This window comes from Haliotis asinina, chromosome 4 (assembly GCF_037392515.1).
Source record: "Haliotis asinina isolate JCU_RB_2024 chromosome 4, JCU_Hal_asi_v2, whole genome shotgun sequence".
NCBI classification, from domain to species: Eukaryota; Metazoa; Mollusca; class Gastropoda; order Lepetellida; family Haliotidae; genus Haliotis; species Haliotis asinina.
The window spans coordinates 64,190,032-64,210,154 of NC_090283.1; the positions used below are offsets into that span (position 1 = coordinate 64,190,032).

The following is a 20,123-nucleotide window of genomic DNA, read 5'->3' on the forward strand; positions in this document are numbered from 1 at the left end:
GAGGATACATTTGGGTAGTTTCACAATTTGTAAGAGAAGATGCAAGTGTACTACATCAAAAAGCAGGCAATAGCGATTTGGATGTCCCTATCCGATACATATTTTAGTTCTTAGATTCCCATATTCTCCTGTTTGTGTATATGTATTTTTATTAATTTTCCATCATTATTAACGGAGTAACAGCCACATTCTCAAACGTAATGAAATAACTGAAAATAATGCGACATTTTAGTTGACGTCACGGCATGTTTTGTGCATTTTGTGACGTCGGAAAAAGACTACTCTGGTTGCTGATTAGTATATATCTAACCTAATTTCCACTCAGTGTGTAAAAGATCTCGGCTTCTGTGTCAGAATTCAACACTTTTTAGCCAAAATATAAAATGAATGGTTTTATCACTGAAATAGTGTCCTGAATATATCAACAATTACATGGTTTTACTACATATCTTATTGTGAGCAACACGCGCACCTGCCTAGCATCAATTTAGCGTAAATGAAAATTTCATAACACCTGAATATTCATTGAGTATTCATTTAGGAAAAAGACTTTCCTTCTCATGATTATGAAATCAATCCCCTTCATAAGTATGCAATGAAAGGTACAAAGAGATCGCTTTTTCAGTAAAGAAGTATTAGAAAATGGACGTAAGGCTTGTCCAAATTAAGACTTGACCTGATTTATATATTTTTAACAATTTCCGTATAAATATTGTTTGAGTTAGACATTCTGCCAACAGATATATTTTAATCGCATTTGAATTGACTTTATTATCGAAAAACAGTGATAATGAATCATGAAACGTTTTGACATTCGCACCTGGTCAATTAATATTCATAATAGTTTTGTCTATAAAAACGACACAAATCAATACAATGAACAAGACAATTCCTTTAAATAGTAGTATGTGTGCCCCTACATTTCATAAAATGTACAAATCATTTTCATTAATATTATCCGTTTTACTTATAAGTTGGAATTAAATCGCTGTCTATTAACCTGTTCATATGAAACTGCAATATTTGTGCCAACGTATTGAATATTGCACATGGCGGGAACTAAAGCACATGTTGCAGCAATGGCTACCTGTGATCTTCCTACACTTGTGTAGAGGCTTAAAATGTGGATAATACAGTTACTGAGTCAATTTCCCATGTAAATAATATTCAAACAATCAAAAGCTTTCAAAGAATAAAAACGGATACCTTATATCCACACATGATATGGTGTTGAACATGGATATATGTAGATACTGAAATCAATTTCATGAACAAATATCTGAACGATGCGCAAAATATACATCACAATACTAAAAGTGCAATCGGAATGGTATGGGCATTGTGTTTACTCTTGTTCAACCGACCTTCACCTCAAAGAAATTGCCTAATATGTGCAACAATGTTGACGTGTGACATCACTACCGATGATCGATTTCTTTCAAAATGACGGCTTCGCTGAGAAGGGTACACGGGATTTTGCGACGACTTTTTGCTTGATTCAGGGATCTTTTGTACATAAATGTGAGATGTAAGTAATCAGAATTATTCTGACTATCTGTGTATTGTTATATGTTCTTATCGTTTACATTGTAAATGACGGAGGAAGCCAGAAATACCGATAAGTACCGTTGTCGTTCTGCGTGATTTTGCGTCAGTCATGGCGTCACGCTGCTCTAAAAGTTTGACAGTTTCTTATGAATTACCAAATTATTTCATTGTATCTATTTTCAATTTGCTGTTTTTTGCCACGATACTCTTCCCCTGAATATACTAAGCGTATTGAGCCATTGTAAGCAATGATTAGAGGGCTGGATGTTGGAAAATTTCCGAAAATGCTAGGCAGTGTAAAATTGGAAATTTTCTTTGTTTACATTTCAGTCAAGCGCTGTCTTTTTTGCACAGCGATCGTTTTCATACAAAGTATATTTCATTTCGTTTTGTCTAGACAGTTGGTACTGGTGACAAAGACCATTTGTAATTTGATTCTAAGATGCTTGGGGAGTTCAGTGATCCATTTGTCGCAGCTAACTATGAAGTATACATGATGTAATAGGCTTCTCAATACCGGCCTTCTCGAAACGTGATTTTGTAAACACTATCCAACATGGCGGAAAGCGCACTTCGGCGTTCGTGTAAGTGTATTTTCGAAAACATCCCAACCGATTCTGGGTACATCGGTGACGTTTCAGAATTATCATTCCTGGTTACATGAAAACTTGATATCAGTGATCATTAATATGCTATTTTTAAAATTCATTACTCCCAGTAATTATCCGATTTTCACATTTCAAAACATTCTGCAAATAATTCTGTGAATCTCGATTTTGTACAGTTTGAAAAATGGCGACATTTACGATGAAGCCTATTTTGAAAGGCGATTTTAAGCACTTTAGCTTGGTCTGAGATAATAGTGGATGGTATCAAGAAACTGGGAATTTTCCGCAGAATTCAAAACTGTGAAGTATTTATATATGCGTGGTATATTTATAATTTCATTGGACTTCCAAGTGAGGTATGTAGAGGAAGGACATATATGTCCCTGTGGCATCCAGGGGGTTAAGCACGCGCAATACACGCTGACTGTGGCGTGAGCTCAATGCCGCCTCTGTTTAACACGTATCCAGAATCAAACACGATTCGCACGAGGAAACTGAACTTTTCAATATTTAGACGACAACATGTTTCCCTCTTGTCTCAAATGGATATGATATATTAACCATGGTAAAACTGCACTCCTTTCCGTTTTAAACACGCTGTCAGTTTTGAATCGCGTTTATCAGGAAAGACGACCAAGAGTGACCGAGCTTGGCCACCGATTTATTAAGGTTTCTCTTACCACATATAGAATTGGCTTGAAAATTTGTTAAAGCTCTGAACTCACACGGCGGACTATACAGACAGCTAGTTCTGACGCTCGATACTGAGTGTACCCCACTTATACGGTAATGCAGGTCGGCAATATCACATCCATGCACACGGGTTACACCTATTTACACACTTTCAATAGTTTTGGCTCCGGTAGATAAGATAATCCTGAACGTAAATTGATCCACAAGTACAGATCCTCAATGTGCTGGGATATCCAAAACAATCTTCCGATGACGACTGCCAGCAAACGGTTACGATGACGTCACTCTCAGAAATGCATACGCTTGCAAGAATTAAAGTCATCCATATTTCCTGGTAACATAATCGTATTGCAGTGTTTAATTACTTTTCTGTGATCCATCTATTTGCACAATGACTATTGCTTTGAAGACGTGAAGATGTGGTAGAATATTTTGGTGGAGTGTCACCATAGGCAGGAGTAGTGATTTGGAAGCGACGTGACGTCACTCATTCGTAATGTGTTCTGTATTATTGCGCAGGTACGGTGAGAAAATATCACATTTGAATCTATTCGATAATAAAGAGGAACCGTCGCCTTGTTGAGTATGCTCAACGTTTATGAACGTCCAGGGAAAGATCATTCCATTGCGAGGAAGGATTAGCGGAGTTCCGGAGCGATGGAGGATTTAGAGGACGTTCCATTTCATCCTAGCGTGTTCAGTGGGCCAACTGTCACTGTGTGCGTCGCTGACGTCATACGTCAAACATGGCACCACCGCATGACGTCATATATGAATCACGATACTTCTGTATGACGTCATATTTCAGACACACCCAGCGTAGAAAACTGGTATCACACATATGGGTGAGATCGATTTCTAATCCCGTGAATGGTGATGACCTTAGACGGTGAAGACACTTTCCTGGTTAAAATTGGGAACCGATGACATGTGTCAACCAAGTCAGCGAGCTTGACTAGCTAATCCCATTAGTCGCCTCTTACGACAAGCATAATCTCTATTTTACTGAAGAGATGCCACAGGTGTCATATGATATGTGTCGTCTTGCAAAATACCTGGCACGACATAGCGTCAGTACTAGTGCCTGTCCATTGGCAGGTCGATTTACCTCATTTTTGATGAATTGATGACGATGACACTTTTCACTGATACACATGATGATTCTATCGCTAAAGATCTACCTCCCGCTCCGAGCTACTATCTCAATCGGAAGCAAAACATACTTGTTGAAACAATGTACAACATGGGACGTTCGCAAGGCTTCATGGGTGCAAATGGGGACACACGTCCTTTCTATTCAACCTGAAATGTACAGGAATGGTTAATCTACACATAGGGTGTTGTTTTTAAGACATTCCTGCGACGCATGATAATGCGAAGTTCATGTCTTCAGAACATGTAGGATGTAATCAACCTACATACCATACTGACAACTCCGTAAATTCCGTAACATTCCGAGTGGCAGTTTCTGGCCCGTGAAAACGAGAAGTCTGCAACCCGAAGAGTGGTCCCCCCTTGACAGTGAACCTAACCTCAGCAAAGTTACATTCGAGCATACGGGGTACGCCTAACTGCACGCACTCAATAGTTTTGAATACGGTAGATGGGATAACATTGAACGTAAATTGGTACATAAGTACAGATCTTCAATGTGCTGCGATATCCCAAACAATCATCGGATGACGACTACCAGCAAACGATTGCGATGACGTCAAACGCTTAAATATTTTATGCTTGCAAGAATTAAAATCATCCATATTTCCATGGTAACATCATCGTTTTATAGTGTTTAATCACTTTTCTGTGATCCTATCTATTTGCGTTATCGCTATTGCTTTGATGACGCGAAGATGTGGCAGAAACATTTTGGTGGAGGGCCACCATGGAGAGGAGTAGTGATTAGGAAGCCAAGTGACGTCAATCATTCGTAACGTTGTGTTCTGTATTATTGCGCTGGTACGATGAGAAAATGTGACATTTCAATCTATACGACCATAAACTAGTGCGTTTTTATGATGTTTAAGAAATGAATTACTCTGTCTGTCAGATACCGTTTATCTCACAACCTTGCACTACGTTAGATAGGGTGACATTTCAGAAAAGAAGGTAAATAAAGATCTAAATGACATATAACGGTTGAGTGTATCCTTAGGGTATTCCTCGATTCCATATGGGCGGTAGGATAGCCTAGTGGTTAAAGTGTCAAGCCAAAAACACAGGTTCGATTCCCCAATTGGGTACATTGTGTGAACCCACTCCTTGGTGTCTCCCGTCGTGATTTTGAAAGAGTGTTGCTAAAGCACGTGGAACATTTAACACAAACTCTGAAAAAGCTCAGTGATATGCAAATACTATCCAAAATAAACTCAGGATCACTCGACTCGCAACGGATCGTCTCCAAATGGATGGGAAGTTCCGATAGGCATGAATGTTTTCGAGTTCTGTCCGTCGGACACAAAAGCGGTCTGGCGTCCGCTCGAACTCGCAAACTAATAAACATATAATTCATGTGTATTCAATGAAACGTTGATCATAATCATCACATCAGGCCAACTCTATCAGGTTTTATTAGAAGTTATGTCGTAAAAATACATAAGTTTTTAAACTAAGTATCATTAGAAATTTAACTCAGTTTTCCATTTGTTACAAGGGAGGAGTGCAGGGAAAGGGACAGTCAGGTGTGTGAGAAAACATGGAGACAGCACAGCACAGGTTAATGAATAAATAAATTTGTCGGCACTTGTGCGTGCGCTTGTTGAACACCAGGCTGTCCCTTTCTCTGCACTCCCTGCTCGTAACAAATAGTGGTAAGTCAATATTTTCATGATAATTTGTTACACATTTTTTGTTTATTTTTAGGACATAAATTCTGCAAAGCAGAGTTGGTCTGAGGTTTTGATTATGATCATCGTTTCATTATGTATTTTAGGTTTATTAGTTTTCGAGTTAGATTGCAATTCATCGGTTCAGTTTTGAGCCGAACAAACTGTGGTATATTATGAGGTGACTGAGATTTAAATATGTGCCCCTTAATATGAAGATAACGTGTTTGGTGTGACTCATTCGCATAGCATATGAATGACTCCTGATATATCCCACGCGTAAGTTAACTTCAGTAGACAGCCTCTTCTTGTTCATGTACCACAGTTCCTGGAGTCGATGATTGAGCAGATGACGTAAAGACTCGATGCAATACCAAGGTGACAAGGTGCATAGCCTTTGTTGCAACAACGCCTCAACAGATGTAACTGTCTGCCAATAGTAAACGCGTCATAACTGGATTTGACCAATTGCAACATTACTGATGCGTTATTAGACTGAACACAGCCCCGGAACACTTCAAACGTGAAGTATGTAAAATGTCACAACGTCAGTTTATAAATTATGACATTGAAGGGGAATACTGCAAAGTTGTGATAACTCAAAATCATCAGACCTATGTACATAAGTGAGTTTAATTTACTTTTACGCCGCACTCAGCAATACCCCAGCTATACAGCGGCAGCCAGTAAATAACCGACTCAGGACCAGAAGATCAATATTGTTGGAACTGGTCGTCTGCTTGAACATGGCACATAGAGGGAAAGAATTGAGTGACGATGTGAAAAAAAAATAATACAGTTGTCATTGATGGTGTTGGTGGTTGTAAAATTTCTGAAATAGCATGAAAGAACAGATCAACCATCTCCACCTTTCGTCAGCGGTACACACCCGTGGTTTGAAAGAGAACACACCTCAAACTGGACGGACGAGAAAATTTGATACTCGTGCAGATCGGCAACTTTTACGGATTGTTAACAGCATGGTGGCGATAAACCGATGGCTCGAATCAGCTACCACCACCACCACCACTACTACTACTACTACTACTACTACTACTACTACTACTACTACTACTACTACATGGGCGATGGGATGGCTTAGTGATTAATGCGTTGGTTCGTTACGCCTACACTTGTCCACCAAACTACCCATCTTGTGCTGGCATATTGTTAAACACAACTATAGTCCGTTTGGCTCAAAAGCGGATCATAGAACTGCAGTCTAGCTAGAAAACGAATAAATATTACCTTCTCAATGAAACGCTGATCATAATCAGAACATCATACAAACTCTGTGAGGCTTTTGCAGAATATTTTTCCTTAAAATAAAAAGGTTGTTTAACAAACTATCAATAAAGTATTGGCACAGTTCACTATTTGTTACGAGGGAGGAGTGCAGAGAAAGGGACAGCCAGCTGCAGGTGTGCGAGAAAGCATGGAGACAACAGAGCACAGGTTAATGAATATATAACTTTCCCGGCTCTTGTGCTCGTGCTTCTCGAAATTCGCGGTGTCTTTCATAACTGCATAGGACTCTTAACACGTATTGGAGATGAGTGATATTCTCTGACGAAGATTGTGGAGGGAAAGACAGTAAAGTTCATATGTGGAAATATGACAGCTCATAATGAGGTCTTCGGTATCTTGGTGAGCATGCCCATGCTACTTAACAGTTGCAATGGAGTGCTTGACAGTGTTATGTTTTGGGGCTGCATCACATACGAATCTGTTGGCACTTTGGTATCTGTTGAAGGCAGTAAAAGTTCGCGAAAATATACTCATAAAAAAGTAGGGGGACTGTACATGTTATGCACGTGCCTCCCATGCAGTAATATTGTGTTTGCGGGTAGTGATAACGTGAAATGATGCTGCATACACAAGATGAATGTCATTGTAACGTTCCTCAATGGGTTTTCTTTCTACCAGGCTACAAAGTTCAGGTTCCCCTACTTTTATTGAAGAGTATATGTAGATGTACTAGAGGAACATTTGTGGCCTGTAGGTTTTTTCCACACGGCTCGTGGTTTTTTCGGGACGATAATGCGACACCCCACAAATTTAGATTCACGATGCAGTGGATAACTATCACATACCCACATTGATGTGGCCATGAAGTGCGGTCAGGGTGGGGTGCACACTTCAAGAGAGTTTCAATAGTCATTTAATAACTTTGGGGACAATAGCTGGGGGTTGCCATTGTGGGGAAAAACTGAACAAAAACTTTCACACCTGGCTGTACATAACATGAAACTGTTTTCAAGACTTATATGAAATATGAAACGTAAAACATGAAACATGAAACAATTTCATTGCGAAACAGTTTCTTCTGCCTCGTCTTGAGCCACTACCATATTCTGCTCCTTCGCCGTGAGCCCACGTGATATGTGACGTCACGACCATGCACAAGCTAGTCGACCAAGCCCTACGGTAATGTAAATCGCTTTGTTTGTCGTTTTCGTAACTGCTAGGATTGGGTATTGTGTTGCCTGGGGTTGCACCGTTCATTGCAATTCTTATTATAATTTCTCTCGTTCTTTGGATTTATGGCAAATCTGATTGAAAGATGAACAATTTATATGACGAGTCGGTAACTTTCAGTCCGACTGGCGGTAGAGCCTGATGTTGCAAATGAATCACTCTCTACGACTTGTTAAAATCAAGTATGATTACGGACTGATGAAAATTATCACCATATTATAGTAGCTTAATGATGAAACCGGTGTCTACACTGAATTTTGGACCAGTGATTGATATTAAAGTTAGGGATATTGGTATTTTTATGACTGATATTTTATCACTATGTCAGTGAATAAATACATTATTATTCATAATTTAAAAATTTTACAACTATCCCTAGTATCCCAGTATCCCAGTATATTTCGTGGGCCAGTAACTTTCAGACATAGCTAGCCCGACTGGCAAGCAAAATTTGGAAACTATTTCACACACCGGTTCTCTACGATATGTTCATTGTGGATATGCCATAACCAGAGTTTGCACCATCAGGTATTTAAAACACCAAATCAGAATCGGTCGTTCAATAAGCAGTTTCTTAGCATTCAGTCCAGACAGAATTGGGTGATTGGATTATTGTGTTACGTTTTCGCTTTCTTTAAACGCACACTCATCTCCAGCTGCATAGAAGGGACCATAATAAATACACTGGACAAAATAAGTTAGGGATATATTTTTTTTAATGACTGATATTTTATCAGTATGTCAATGAATAAAGACACCATTATTCATAATTTCAAAATTTACATATATCCCTAACTATTGTTTTTCCAGTATATTTGTGTCCAATGAGATTTTAAGCTGGTGTCATCTTGCGCAGAACTGGAGTTGGTCTTTTCAGCCTCCTATATTGGGACAAACTGTTTGAGCTAGTCATTTTATTTTTTTGCTGAGGCCCATCCCAGCAATATCAAGGCGGTTGACACCAAAAATGGGTTTCACACAATGTAGTCATGTGGGGAATCGAACCCGGGTCTTTGGTGTGACGCGCGAACGCTGTAACTTCTAGGCGACCTCATCGCCCCCGCTGCTCTAAGATTGTGAACAGATGTACATGTAATAGCTGTTTTAAATTTAGTTATTATAATTATATTATCTACCATGACTTCAGTAAATACTTGATTGTGATTGGATAATCAATGTCATTCCGAGGTAAATAACGACGTTATACATATCTCTGTTATATCATACATATGATACATATCGTTATACATACATAGTATGCATTTTCTAAAGTATCTTAACAACGCGGTTACAGTAGAATGAACATAAACTTTCTGTGTTGAAAATCAGAGGTATATACCAAATGTTTCATGACAAAGCTACGCGTTCGGTTTTAAATCTTATTTGGAGCAATTACAATTTATTTGTATACCTCTGATTTAAAAAAAGTATGTTTATCTTCTAATTATGACGTTGCTTAAAATATTATTTGGAACATATTCATCACCAACAGCACAACACACCTTGACGTCTTGTGGACAGTGGGCGGAAGTTCTGTGTATGGCAATGAAACGTTATTGAATTGAATGTGTGATACCACTTTTGATAAATAGCACGCGCGGGGTAATAAAGGTTATAAATAGTATGTGTTCTCGTGCGTTTTTCCACTATAATACTATAAACGTCCGTGTTCAGAAATGATTACAGCCGTGAATTATTTTTTGTCGCCAATTCTCTCGGCGAATTTGACATGATATATATTGAGAATCCTTGTCGGTTACGCGGGTTTCTAGAAACGAATTCCCGTCAAGTTAATACACACAGACACTTGTGATGATGGATCTACACGTACTGGGTCAAAGTCGAGCCAATTAAAATATTCTGTCAAGGGTTTATAGATGGTTGATAGAATAATTTTCAAAACTATGGTTTATGGTTTTTTCGTTTACCTCACCGACGTGACATCCAACTACAAGTGTGTGCACAATTGTGTGTTTGTGTGTGAGTGCGTTCGTGCGCGCGTGTGTGAGTGAGAGTGTGTGCTGGGATGGTGAGGGGAGTGAGTGAGTGAGTTTAGTTTTACGCCGCACTTAGCAATATTCCAGCAATATGGCGGCGGTCTAAATAATCGAGTGTGGACCAGACAATCCAGTGATCAACAACATGAGCATCGATCTGCGCAAATGGGAACCAATGACACGTGTCAACCAAGTCTGCGAGTCTGACCACCCGATCCCGTTAGTCCCCGTTTACGACAAGCATAGTCGCCTTTCATGGCAAGCATGGGTTGCTGAAGGCCTATTCTACCCCGGGACCTTCACGGATCGGGTGGTGAGGAGAGGGAGGCTTGTATATTACAATCACTTAGTAGATAAACATACTGTGTTGGAAAGTCAGAGGTATATAACGCGGGAGGTTTTAAACACAAAATTTAGAGCTATTATAATTTCGTTATATACCTCATGGTGGAACTACTAATGATGTGATGACGACATTGACAGCACGAAGTCGCATAGAACCAAACCAAAAATATCCACGGGGTATTGGCCATTTAAAATTTAATACCTGGTTCTACACTGATATCACATCAAAATGCAACGTCGCCGGCTCCTTACGTTCCTCGACCAACGTGGACGATTTATGTGATGTTGACTCGTTCATGACAAGATCCGAAATAGTCGATAGGGCCGAATGCCGACAATGTCATCATGGCGACCAGACGCTGTTGCTGATGATGACGTCATTGCTAGCATCCGGTTGCGCAGACGGTGACACGCGCAGGTGATGTGAGGTCATGTTGCCGGTGGTCACTGTCGGTGTTCCAGTTCTGGGACTGTCAGATGTATGGGCAGTCAGGCTGAAGCCTTCCACAGTTGAACGTTCTGGCAATATGTATGTTCGAAGTCTGAAACTTTCCAGAGGCTCGGATAATCTTGGCATTTTCAAGTGTACCTTTAACAGGTGTTCCACTCACAATCTGAATGGACGTTCGTCCCTAACACGCACTTGCACTTCAGCAAACAGCAAAAAGGTGTTTTGTCAACAAATACAGAATACTTGTGATTTGTAAGTCATCAAAAAGTATTAATGTTGTCTTATTTCAAAACTTACAGTGTCACTCTTTTGTAACGACAGTCTACATATTACTATGATTGCTTTCATAGTTCATTGCAACTTAGGTCTTTGTTTTGACTATTATGTATATGTTAGGTATGTATCGGCATCTTATCCCAACTGCGTATATCCATGTTCATACTGTCAATCACCGGATTTTCTGGTCACGCGAGTTAGTGAGTCCTGTAAATATTTCTTGTCACCACACTAAGAACGTAGCAGCTATTCCCGACCAGAAATGTCTTTTGTTTTATGAAGCAATGTTGGAAGTTTACCTAGAGTATAATATTTTAAAATATGCAGAAAGGGGGTTAGAAATTCCTCTAAAAATGTCAAATGGTAGAAACGGAAAACTATTGATAGTATGTGTGACTATCGATAGTTTAGTTTTTGACTTCCTTTGATAAATGCGCAGTGCAAAATATACGGGATGTTTTGGGGGAGATTTGTAGTTTTATTGAGTTAAATTTGTTTTACCTGTTTACTTGATCTGGGTTCAAAATATCGTGTCACTCCTCAAAAAAGACTGAATCTACTTAACTCATATAAACCCTACATTAATTTGGGAAATGACTTCAAATGAGACAATGGAAGGAGAAAAGGTTGATCGCAATATTTTTGTCCCTCAATAACCATCCCTACAAATAATAATCCCATGGCAAGGGGGTGCACTGAAGTAGGCCATCTCCTTCAAGGTAAAAGAATTAGTACAGTAACTGTGGCCTAAAGAAAACCCTGACCTTGACGAACTCTTGAACATTGAAACTCAGCTGTCTGATAGTAGGTTCTAAATCGCTTATGAGAGGTTCGTGCTGCCAACTGATATACATAACATCCAGGTACAGTTTAAGTAAAGAAGCGTCTCCTGGATTTTTAGCGGCACCGTGTGTTAGTGTGGCCAATAATGAGTACATGTGCGCTCATTATACAACGGTTGATTCTTAACGACGCATGCGTGACAGGAAGGCTGATGTCTTCTGGGCCCGTGGTATCTGTACACGTGATTAGCGAGATGACGAGATGTTATGTGGAGATTAAACCAGTCTCACGGACCATCTCCCATTTAGATAATACAGAGTACACCAATCTGCCACATTACCGCACTGTGCCCTGGGGTCGGGTGTCTTGGGGCCCGGGGGTGAGGCAGGGGAGAAAACAATTCACCGTGTCTCATTATCTTCTGGAAATAATGGGCAATCGTTTTCTTAATCAAAATGTGACGTTTTTATGACGTCTTCGCAACAAATTGTATGATGGTGTTTGACTGGATTAGAAAGGTTTATTTATTTATTGTGTGTTTTGTAATAATTAAACGCTGGATATCTTCCGTGTTGTGTTATACTGACAGCAGAGAAATATAGACACACCACTTGCGCTGAGTGTTCTATTTATGAAATATTGTAACAGTAAATTTGCCAAATCATTGATGTTTAATTCACATATTGAAGCGTGTCGCTTGTCACGTGTAACGCACCAGCAGTGACAGATTCAGATGGGCGTATGTGTAAGAGGGCGACAAGATCAGTGTGGTGTCTATAACAATCCATGGACAGCCTAAGTATTCAGTGCTGTACAGGGGCCGTATAAGTCTAAAACATAAAGAGTACATGTGCACTTATAGTAGGCCATTTCCTTGTATTTCCATGAGCCCCAGTGAAAATAGCATGAATAGGGTTAAAATATTTGGTAAGTTTTGACAAGTGCCGAAGATGTAACGTAACAAACGTATTGAAATACTTACAAACATTAAAAGGTAATTTCACATGTTTTCCTCTTACACAATTTTCGCCGATCATGTAATCATTAAAACAAACCCGTCATAACATGGTAAAATGCTTTGAAGAGTTACGAACGTCCGGACGCATGTTCTGCTCTAACTAGTCATCTACAGGAACGGTATATAGTATTATCAGACCCAGCTATCGGACACTTGCAACTGTATGTATATTATGCGTCTTTATCTGGCCATTACGTCACGTACGTGACCGGCTAACATGCTATCTACACCGATCATCGCAACGCGTCACAGCTACGCACACATGATGACGTCGTGCGTCTTGATAGAGCAACCATGCGAGGATTTGGAATGTCACCTTTTATCAGTACTGCTCTAAGATTAATTTTGCAAATGTCTGTAATTTCAGTAGTACTTGAATTTGTCACTGAACAAATTATATGTAACCACAATCCACACCATGTGCTATAGACGAATATAACATTTAAAACACTAGACGCATGAATTGGTATACAGTGACATCTTGTGCATTTAACTTTTTATACATCATTGGATTTATGACACATATACACCGGTACGCCTATTCCTCCTTATGTAAACTAGTATACAAGTTAAAATACAGCATATATCATACAATATACTGTCAGGGAAATGAAGAGATTATAAACTTACAGTAATATAAGTTAAATCTTAGACCATATTCTACGAGACACCTGTCAGATATAAGTTGTCGAAATGCAGTATCAACAAAGTATACTCATGGAAACAAATAAGGGAACACATGAAAGTACAAATGCTCCTTTATTTCTTTCCAGTTTTTTTTCAAGGTATGTATTGCACTGTGGGTGAAATTGTTGAAATAATCAAGGGAACACCCGTAGTTTCATATGTTCCCTTCTTGGTTTCCATGAGTATATATCTCTTGACTCATTCTTGATAATATACTTGAAAAGCTTGAGCATGCAGACATTATTTAATTATTAATTTGAAAGGTTGCTTTTCGGCAAAAGAAAGTATATTGAAATGCTCAAAATTGAAAATAGAATTGATTATAGGTTCAAGACAGTTGCAGAAATACTGCAAACCAAATCAGGCGCCGTACGACCATGATCCCGCTAATACCTCACTGTGGATGAGCCCTTTCCTTCCTCTCGTTACAATCAAACCTGCGCATGATATAGTCATGGCAACAAATAAGTGAACCTTTGAAAGTGCTAGTGAAAAGAAGAGAAGTTGTCGAATTGCAGGATTAACAAAACATTCTCATGGAAACGAAAAAGGGAACACAAAAAGTACTAGTGATCCTGTCTTCTTTTCTAGGTTTCTTCACAAGGTTTGTATTGCACTGTGGGTGAAATTCTGGACATTTATAAAGGAACGCTTGAACTCTCATAGTTTCCCTTATTTGTGTCCATGAGTATATCTTAAGGTATGAACATATACATCGTTACATACTCCATTCTTGTATCAATCAAACACACGTGCGTAATATCTTAATATCTGAAAATATATGTCATTACGTATTTCATCCTTGCCAAGATCAAACATAAGTACATAATATCTTAACATCGGAACATATATTCCATTACATCTTTCATTTTCTTCACGATAAAATAAGTGTGCATGATATCTTAATATGTGAAAATATGTATCGTTACGTATTTCATTCTCGTCATGATCAAACATGTCTGCTTAATATATGAAAATGTACACCGTTACAGATTTCATTCCTGCCACAATCAAACATGTGCGCATGATATTATAATGTGTCAAAATCCATATCATCATATCTTATAATTCAGTATTTTTGTATTTGTATATGTATGTCATGTGATCGATCAAGGTTGGAATAACGGGGCAAGGCGTGGCTGTAGACTGTAGTGATTTTACTATGTAGAATTTCTGAGTATACGAACATGCCAAAAGTGCGTTCAAGAAATCATTAAAAATATTTAATATCTTTGAAATGTGTGATACATATGTCCCCATACATCACGCTGGTGAGAATGAACGTAGCCGCTTGTAAACTGGATATTACACTGTTTTTCATATATTTAGCTCTGGGCAAGACATGAATTATGACTTTTGAAAGCTACAGTCAAGTAAATTCAACTGCTCATGTGTGAAGAAATTGATTTTGATGAGGGATACTCCAGTCAGTATTCTGCTCTTTCGTTGACGAATTCGGTTACCTTCTGAAAGCCACACTCTTGTACGTGTGTTTGTTTGTTGTCAACCAATCCAGACAAGTGGGCCCGTGAAGATCCGGGTTCGGACTTGTCTTCTGGAACCAATGCTAACGGGTTCGGTTGGTGAGGCTCGCTGACGTGGCTGACACACGTCATCGTATCCCATTTGCTCAGATTGATGTTCATGCTGTTGATCACTAGATTGCCTGGTCCAGACTCGAGTATTTACAGACTGTTGCCATATAGCAAGAATATTTGCTGAGTGTGGTGCATACTGAACCGAGGATATAGTTCAATACTTGGACGAATCAAATTCAGATTTTCACAATGTGCTTTAAGAAAATATCCGAGTCGTTTCTCTTACCAAAGCTCACGATCTTGTACAAATTTCATTCATGACATATAAAACGTACCTCGTGGAATTTCATTTACCATCTCTGCCATGTTGAATTAGGGCGAGGGGCTATGGTCACATTAAAGTGCTCAGCGTTATTCCGTCACAATCCTTTGAGCGTGACGGGACCCGCCATAAAGAGATTTTACTGTCAAACTATCGTAGATGGGAACGCACATTCCACGCACTGCCCGAGGCGACGTAATATGAAGTCCCAGTCATTCTTGTCACAGGCGTTGAGGGGAGACGTTGAGCCTATCGGCAGCCTGTTGCTCCTGGTGAACATTGTGAGTAATCATCACCTGTCGCGGGGACTCTCGTTGAGGTAGGGTTTGGTGATTGTTAATTTAATGTCACCCGACATTGCCGGTTGTCTCTACGCTGCTCCACAAAGACACGTCTGCTGTTTGCTGGATAGATCCAATCGCCGGTGAAAGCGGATACAGTTTGCTTCGTCCTTCCTACTTGGACAACTTTTTATCCTTCGTGCACATGAACCTTAAGTGCAAGTGATATTCATTGGACGATGTGTCAGTGAAATATTGACCTTTGAAGAAGAACTATAGGCTCAGTTCAGAACCGTCTGCTCCGATCGTCTGCATCAAATGCGGTCGGCAGCTCAGGATTGATGACACTTCGTGACACGACAGCTGATCGCTGTACAACGTTGTATTATACAACGTACAATTATAACACTGTTTTAACTTGTATCGATAATTGTGATAACGGCAGATTATCTTGATTGGATGTTAAACGCGCTGACGCCACAATACGAGAGTGAGTAATCCACATATCGAGGACTTCACCTTGAGACAACTTGTGATCTGTTATTTTGTCGTAAACATACAAGGCACCTGTCAAGAAAGTTATTCTGGTATCATTCGTGCCTTAGCGTATAGCTTGTCAACAGAGCTTGTCCATCAGTGACCCTGTGTGGAGTTTGTGAGACAGCGTGTACAAGGATATCATCTACGGCATGGATGTAGAAACCAGATAAGTCGACAGCAGCAGCAGAAATGGCGGAGTCCCCATCATGGGTGAAACAATTCGGCGCTAGCCAGCGTCCACGATCGCAGTCCATGCAGCCGGGGTCATCGGCGTTCTGGGATGCCAGCAGGACAACGGTGAGTACTACACAGTAACGGTCAAGTTCAGCTTGGTGTCATAACTATCATCTGACTTTGTTTTTAAATAGTAGGCATAAACGTGTACGCTTACTTTTATGTGGGCCCGTGAAGATCCAGGGTAGGATAGGTCTTCAGCAACCCATGCTTGTTGTAAGAGAAGACTAATGGGATCGGGTGGTCTGGCTGACTTGGTTCTCAAATGTCATCGGTTTCCCAACTGTGCAGATTGATGCTCATGGTGCTGATCATTAGATTGTTTGGTCCAGATCCGATTATTTACAGACCACCGCCATATAGCTGAGCGTGGGGTAAAACTTGAATCACTCACTCACTCGCTCATTCACTTTTACGAGATTTCATTTTTTCGAAGCTTGCGTTTCTTTTGCTGTTTAGTATTTAATGTTATTATAGGCAGTCTTCCTCACTGCCTCCAAAACTTGCTATAACAATAATACTCGTAATCAGTGTGCAGTCGAAATATAATGCCGTGTCCTGGCGGAGTATGTAAATAGGTGCCGCATGAACAGCTACAATGTCAGCAGATTACATCTATCTCTCTCCCTCTGTCTCTCTCTCTCTCTCTCTCTCTCTCTCTCTCAATCACACACACACACACACACACACACAAACAGGTGCCGTTGTTGTGAACTTTCTGACTGACTTTTAAGACACAAATTAAATAAACTTTGCAAATTGCGCATAACGCACCTGCACTACCCTTCCATCCAACACCACCCCTCAAACCCTAAAGCCCCACCCCACACTAATTCATGGCACTGTTCTTTGAAGTGTGGCACTCTAAGAATGAATATTCCAGAGATTGTTGGAATAACGGAATCATCTTCCTCCGATAATTCAATATGGCATAAATTATGAAACATTTGTCAGTCTTATTACCTTCAACATGACATGTCAGATTAACCGTACACCCTCGGCTACTGACAGAGAGGTTTAGAAAACCCAACATCCCTACATGATGTATGGCCTGGTGTTATTTCTGAGAGTTGTGACTTCATCGTAGAGACTTTAATTTATTTATCTGTTTCCAAAAAAATCAAACGTTGATCGATCCCACCTTACTCAATGCATCATGTAGTTTTTCCAAGCGTACCTGATTGCTTTCAGTGAACATATGGACACACCCACTCACCGTATAACCATTAACTTATCGTGACACGGTTATATACAACGGACGGCTTGTCATAAAAGAATAAATGGTTTATGTAAGTTGTTAAGCATCAATATAAGTCAGTAGACTAGTCTTTGAACCTGTTTCCTTTCATAAAATGAATCAACGCCTCCCTGTGACAATTATGCTGTCAATGAAATATTTGTGCGCAACTTGAAACTGTCCACCGGGAATTCTTGGCCCTTTAGTTTTGTTTCTGTGCATGTGACAGGCGTGCGAATAAATGGCTATCCTTAAGCTTTCAATTTTCAATTCTGTTTGCTTAAACACGTGTATATGGATCTAATGACACATTTACCTGTAAACTATGCAGCGCGGGTGATATAGTCTTGTGTTCCTTGGGCAAGTGGGTAGCCCAGTGGTTAAAGCATCCGCTTGTCACACTGAAGCCCCAGGTTCGACTCCCCACATGGGTACAATATGTGAAGTCCATTCTGTTGTTCCCTGTCGTGATGCTGCTGAAATATTGCCAAAAGGTGCGTAAAACTAAAATCACTCACTCTTGTATTTCTATGTCTCACTATAAAACATAAAAACCAAACGTTTTGTGTGACATAGATAAAAAACATCAAGAGCTGAAGTATGGAACACATTTCATGTGATGAAGTATGGCGATACTGTGTCTTAAACGCGCAAGCGTTCGTGCATGCATGTATATGTATGGGTGTCCTAGTCCAGATTAATTCTGGCATGTGGTGCTAGTATACTGTGATGTCATACTATGCAGCAGTGCAATGCGGATAATCCGCTCAGACATAAAGTTAGGGCATGAGCTCCCCATGCCTTGTTTTGTCTCCAGGCAAGGTAACGACAAGTGCCATATTTCAACATATGTATGTATGACGCTGTCTTTTACTGTTGCACTGCGCCTTTGGGTGTGACATGCTACAATACTACCCTGTGTCCTCACTGAGTAATTGAGGTTTATTTGTTTGACGCCTCATTCAGCGATTATCCACCCACCTGACCTTGACCTGTAAGTAGTCAGGTTCGGACCAGACAATCCGGTGGCCAATATTTTGAGCTAGGGTTATGCTGACACGTAGTGAACCCATATATCGACCCACCCGATCCACTGAGCGCGTCTTGTGACAGCCATGGGTTGCTGGGCAGCTGTGTTACTTTACTCCTAATTCATATCAAATAATAACGGCCTTAGTTTACTGTTATGTTGATGTAAACATGTGTGATACAACGGACATTTAGAATAGCGTTTAAACGATGAATCAACTTTCCTGAGTTTGGCAATTTGTTTAAGGCTTTGTTTACGTAAAAAAACCAAATGGGGTTGCCATTTCACAGTGTCATTGCTACACAAAAACAGCCTCTTAAATCAACAGCACTCTTGTCACAGAAATTATGAAAACCCCTTTTATAAAAAAAATTATCCAAATGCAAATCCAGAAACAATTTAAATCCGATGCCGTTGTTATACTACTCACACGACGTTAGGGGTCATCGAATCTTTCCTATGTATACTGTTATTATTATAAGCATTGGGTAGACCTTACCCTCTTTTGAGTAGTATACGTAAAACGTGCTAAGGTGTTGGCTGAATAGTTGTATGATATAAACGTCACGTCACTGGAAACATTCTACCTGTCAGTCTCGCGCATTAACTTTACACGTTATCTACAAGGGACATCACTTGGCCACGTTATACATACGATTACCGCTAACCCGGCCCAAAGACATTTGTCATATTTTTTTGTCGTGCGTGAACTGGTTTCTAGGGGGGAGGTGCGCAAATGTATGCTGCGTAATACAAATTAATAACATTTCAAGCGAGGTTTCTTACGACCTGTCACAGAACTTCTATCATAAGTTATCCAAGCTTTGTATGTATGCAGATATATTAGACTTAAGTCGTTTTTATGTAAACGGAAACGCAGCATACTGTTTCCACGGCACGTGGTTAGCACATAAGTTGAGGATAATATCCATATGAAAAAAACGTGTTTCTTTTTGTTTTGTTTTGTTTTTGAATAAAAGAATAATAAAACAAAAGTGCCTCAATTCACTGGGCGGATCCGCAGTTACGGCCCTTTGCATACCTGAATCTTGTGATACCATGGAAGAATTTCAGTATCGGCGTAAGCAAGAGCCTTACTCATGATATTCACGATATTCATGCCAGCAAATTGTTAATTACACCTGCACCAGTTTCCCTCACTCCCTTTCAGCCATTCATCTGAAATGTGATGTTGTTGATACTCAATGCGGCTTAAAACAATTCAGTAATCCATA

The 20,123-nt window shown here is 39.8% G+C and overlaps 1 protein-coding gene across 1 annotated transcript in view; it reads left to right on the forward strand.

Moving 5' to 3' along the window:
• The first annotated feature begins 16,488 nt into the window (after positions 1-16,488).
• The window catches only part of LOC137281775 (uncharacterized), a 30,589-nt gene continuing 26,954 nt past the window's right edge, over positions 16,489-20,123 (forward strand). Inside the window, exon 1 of the mRNA XM_067813389.1 lies at positions 16,489-16,684. Coding sequence (XP_067669490.1) covers positions 16,577-16,684 — 108 coding nt within the window. The 5' untranslated portion in view covers positions 16,489-16,576. The remainder of the gene's footprint in view (positions 16,685-20,123) is intronic.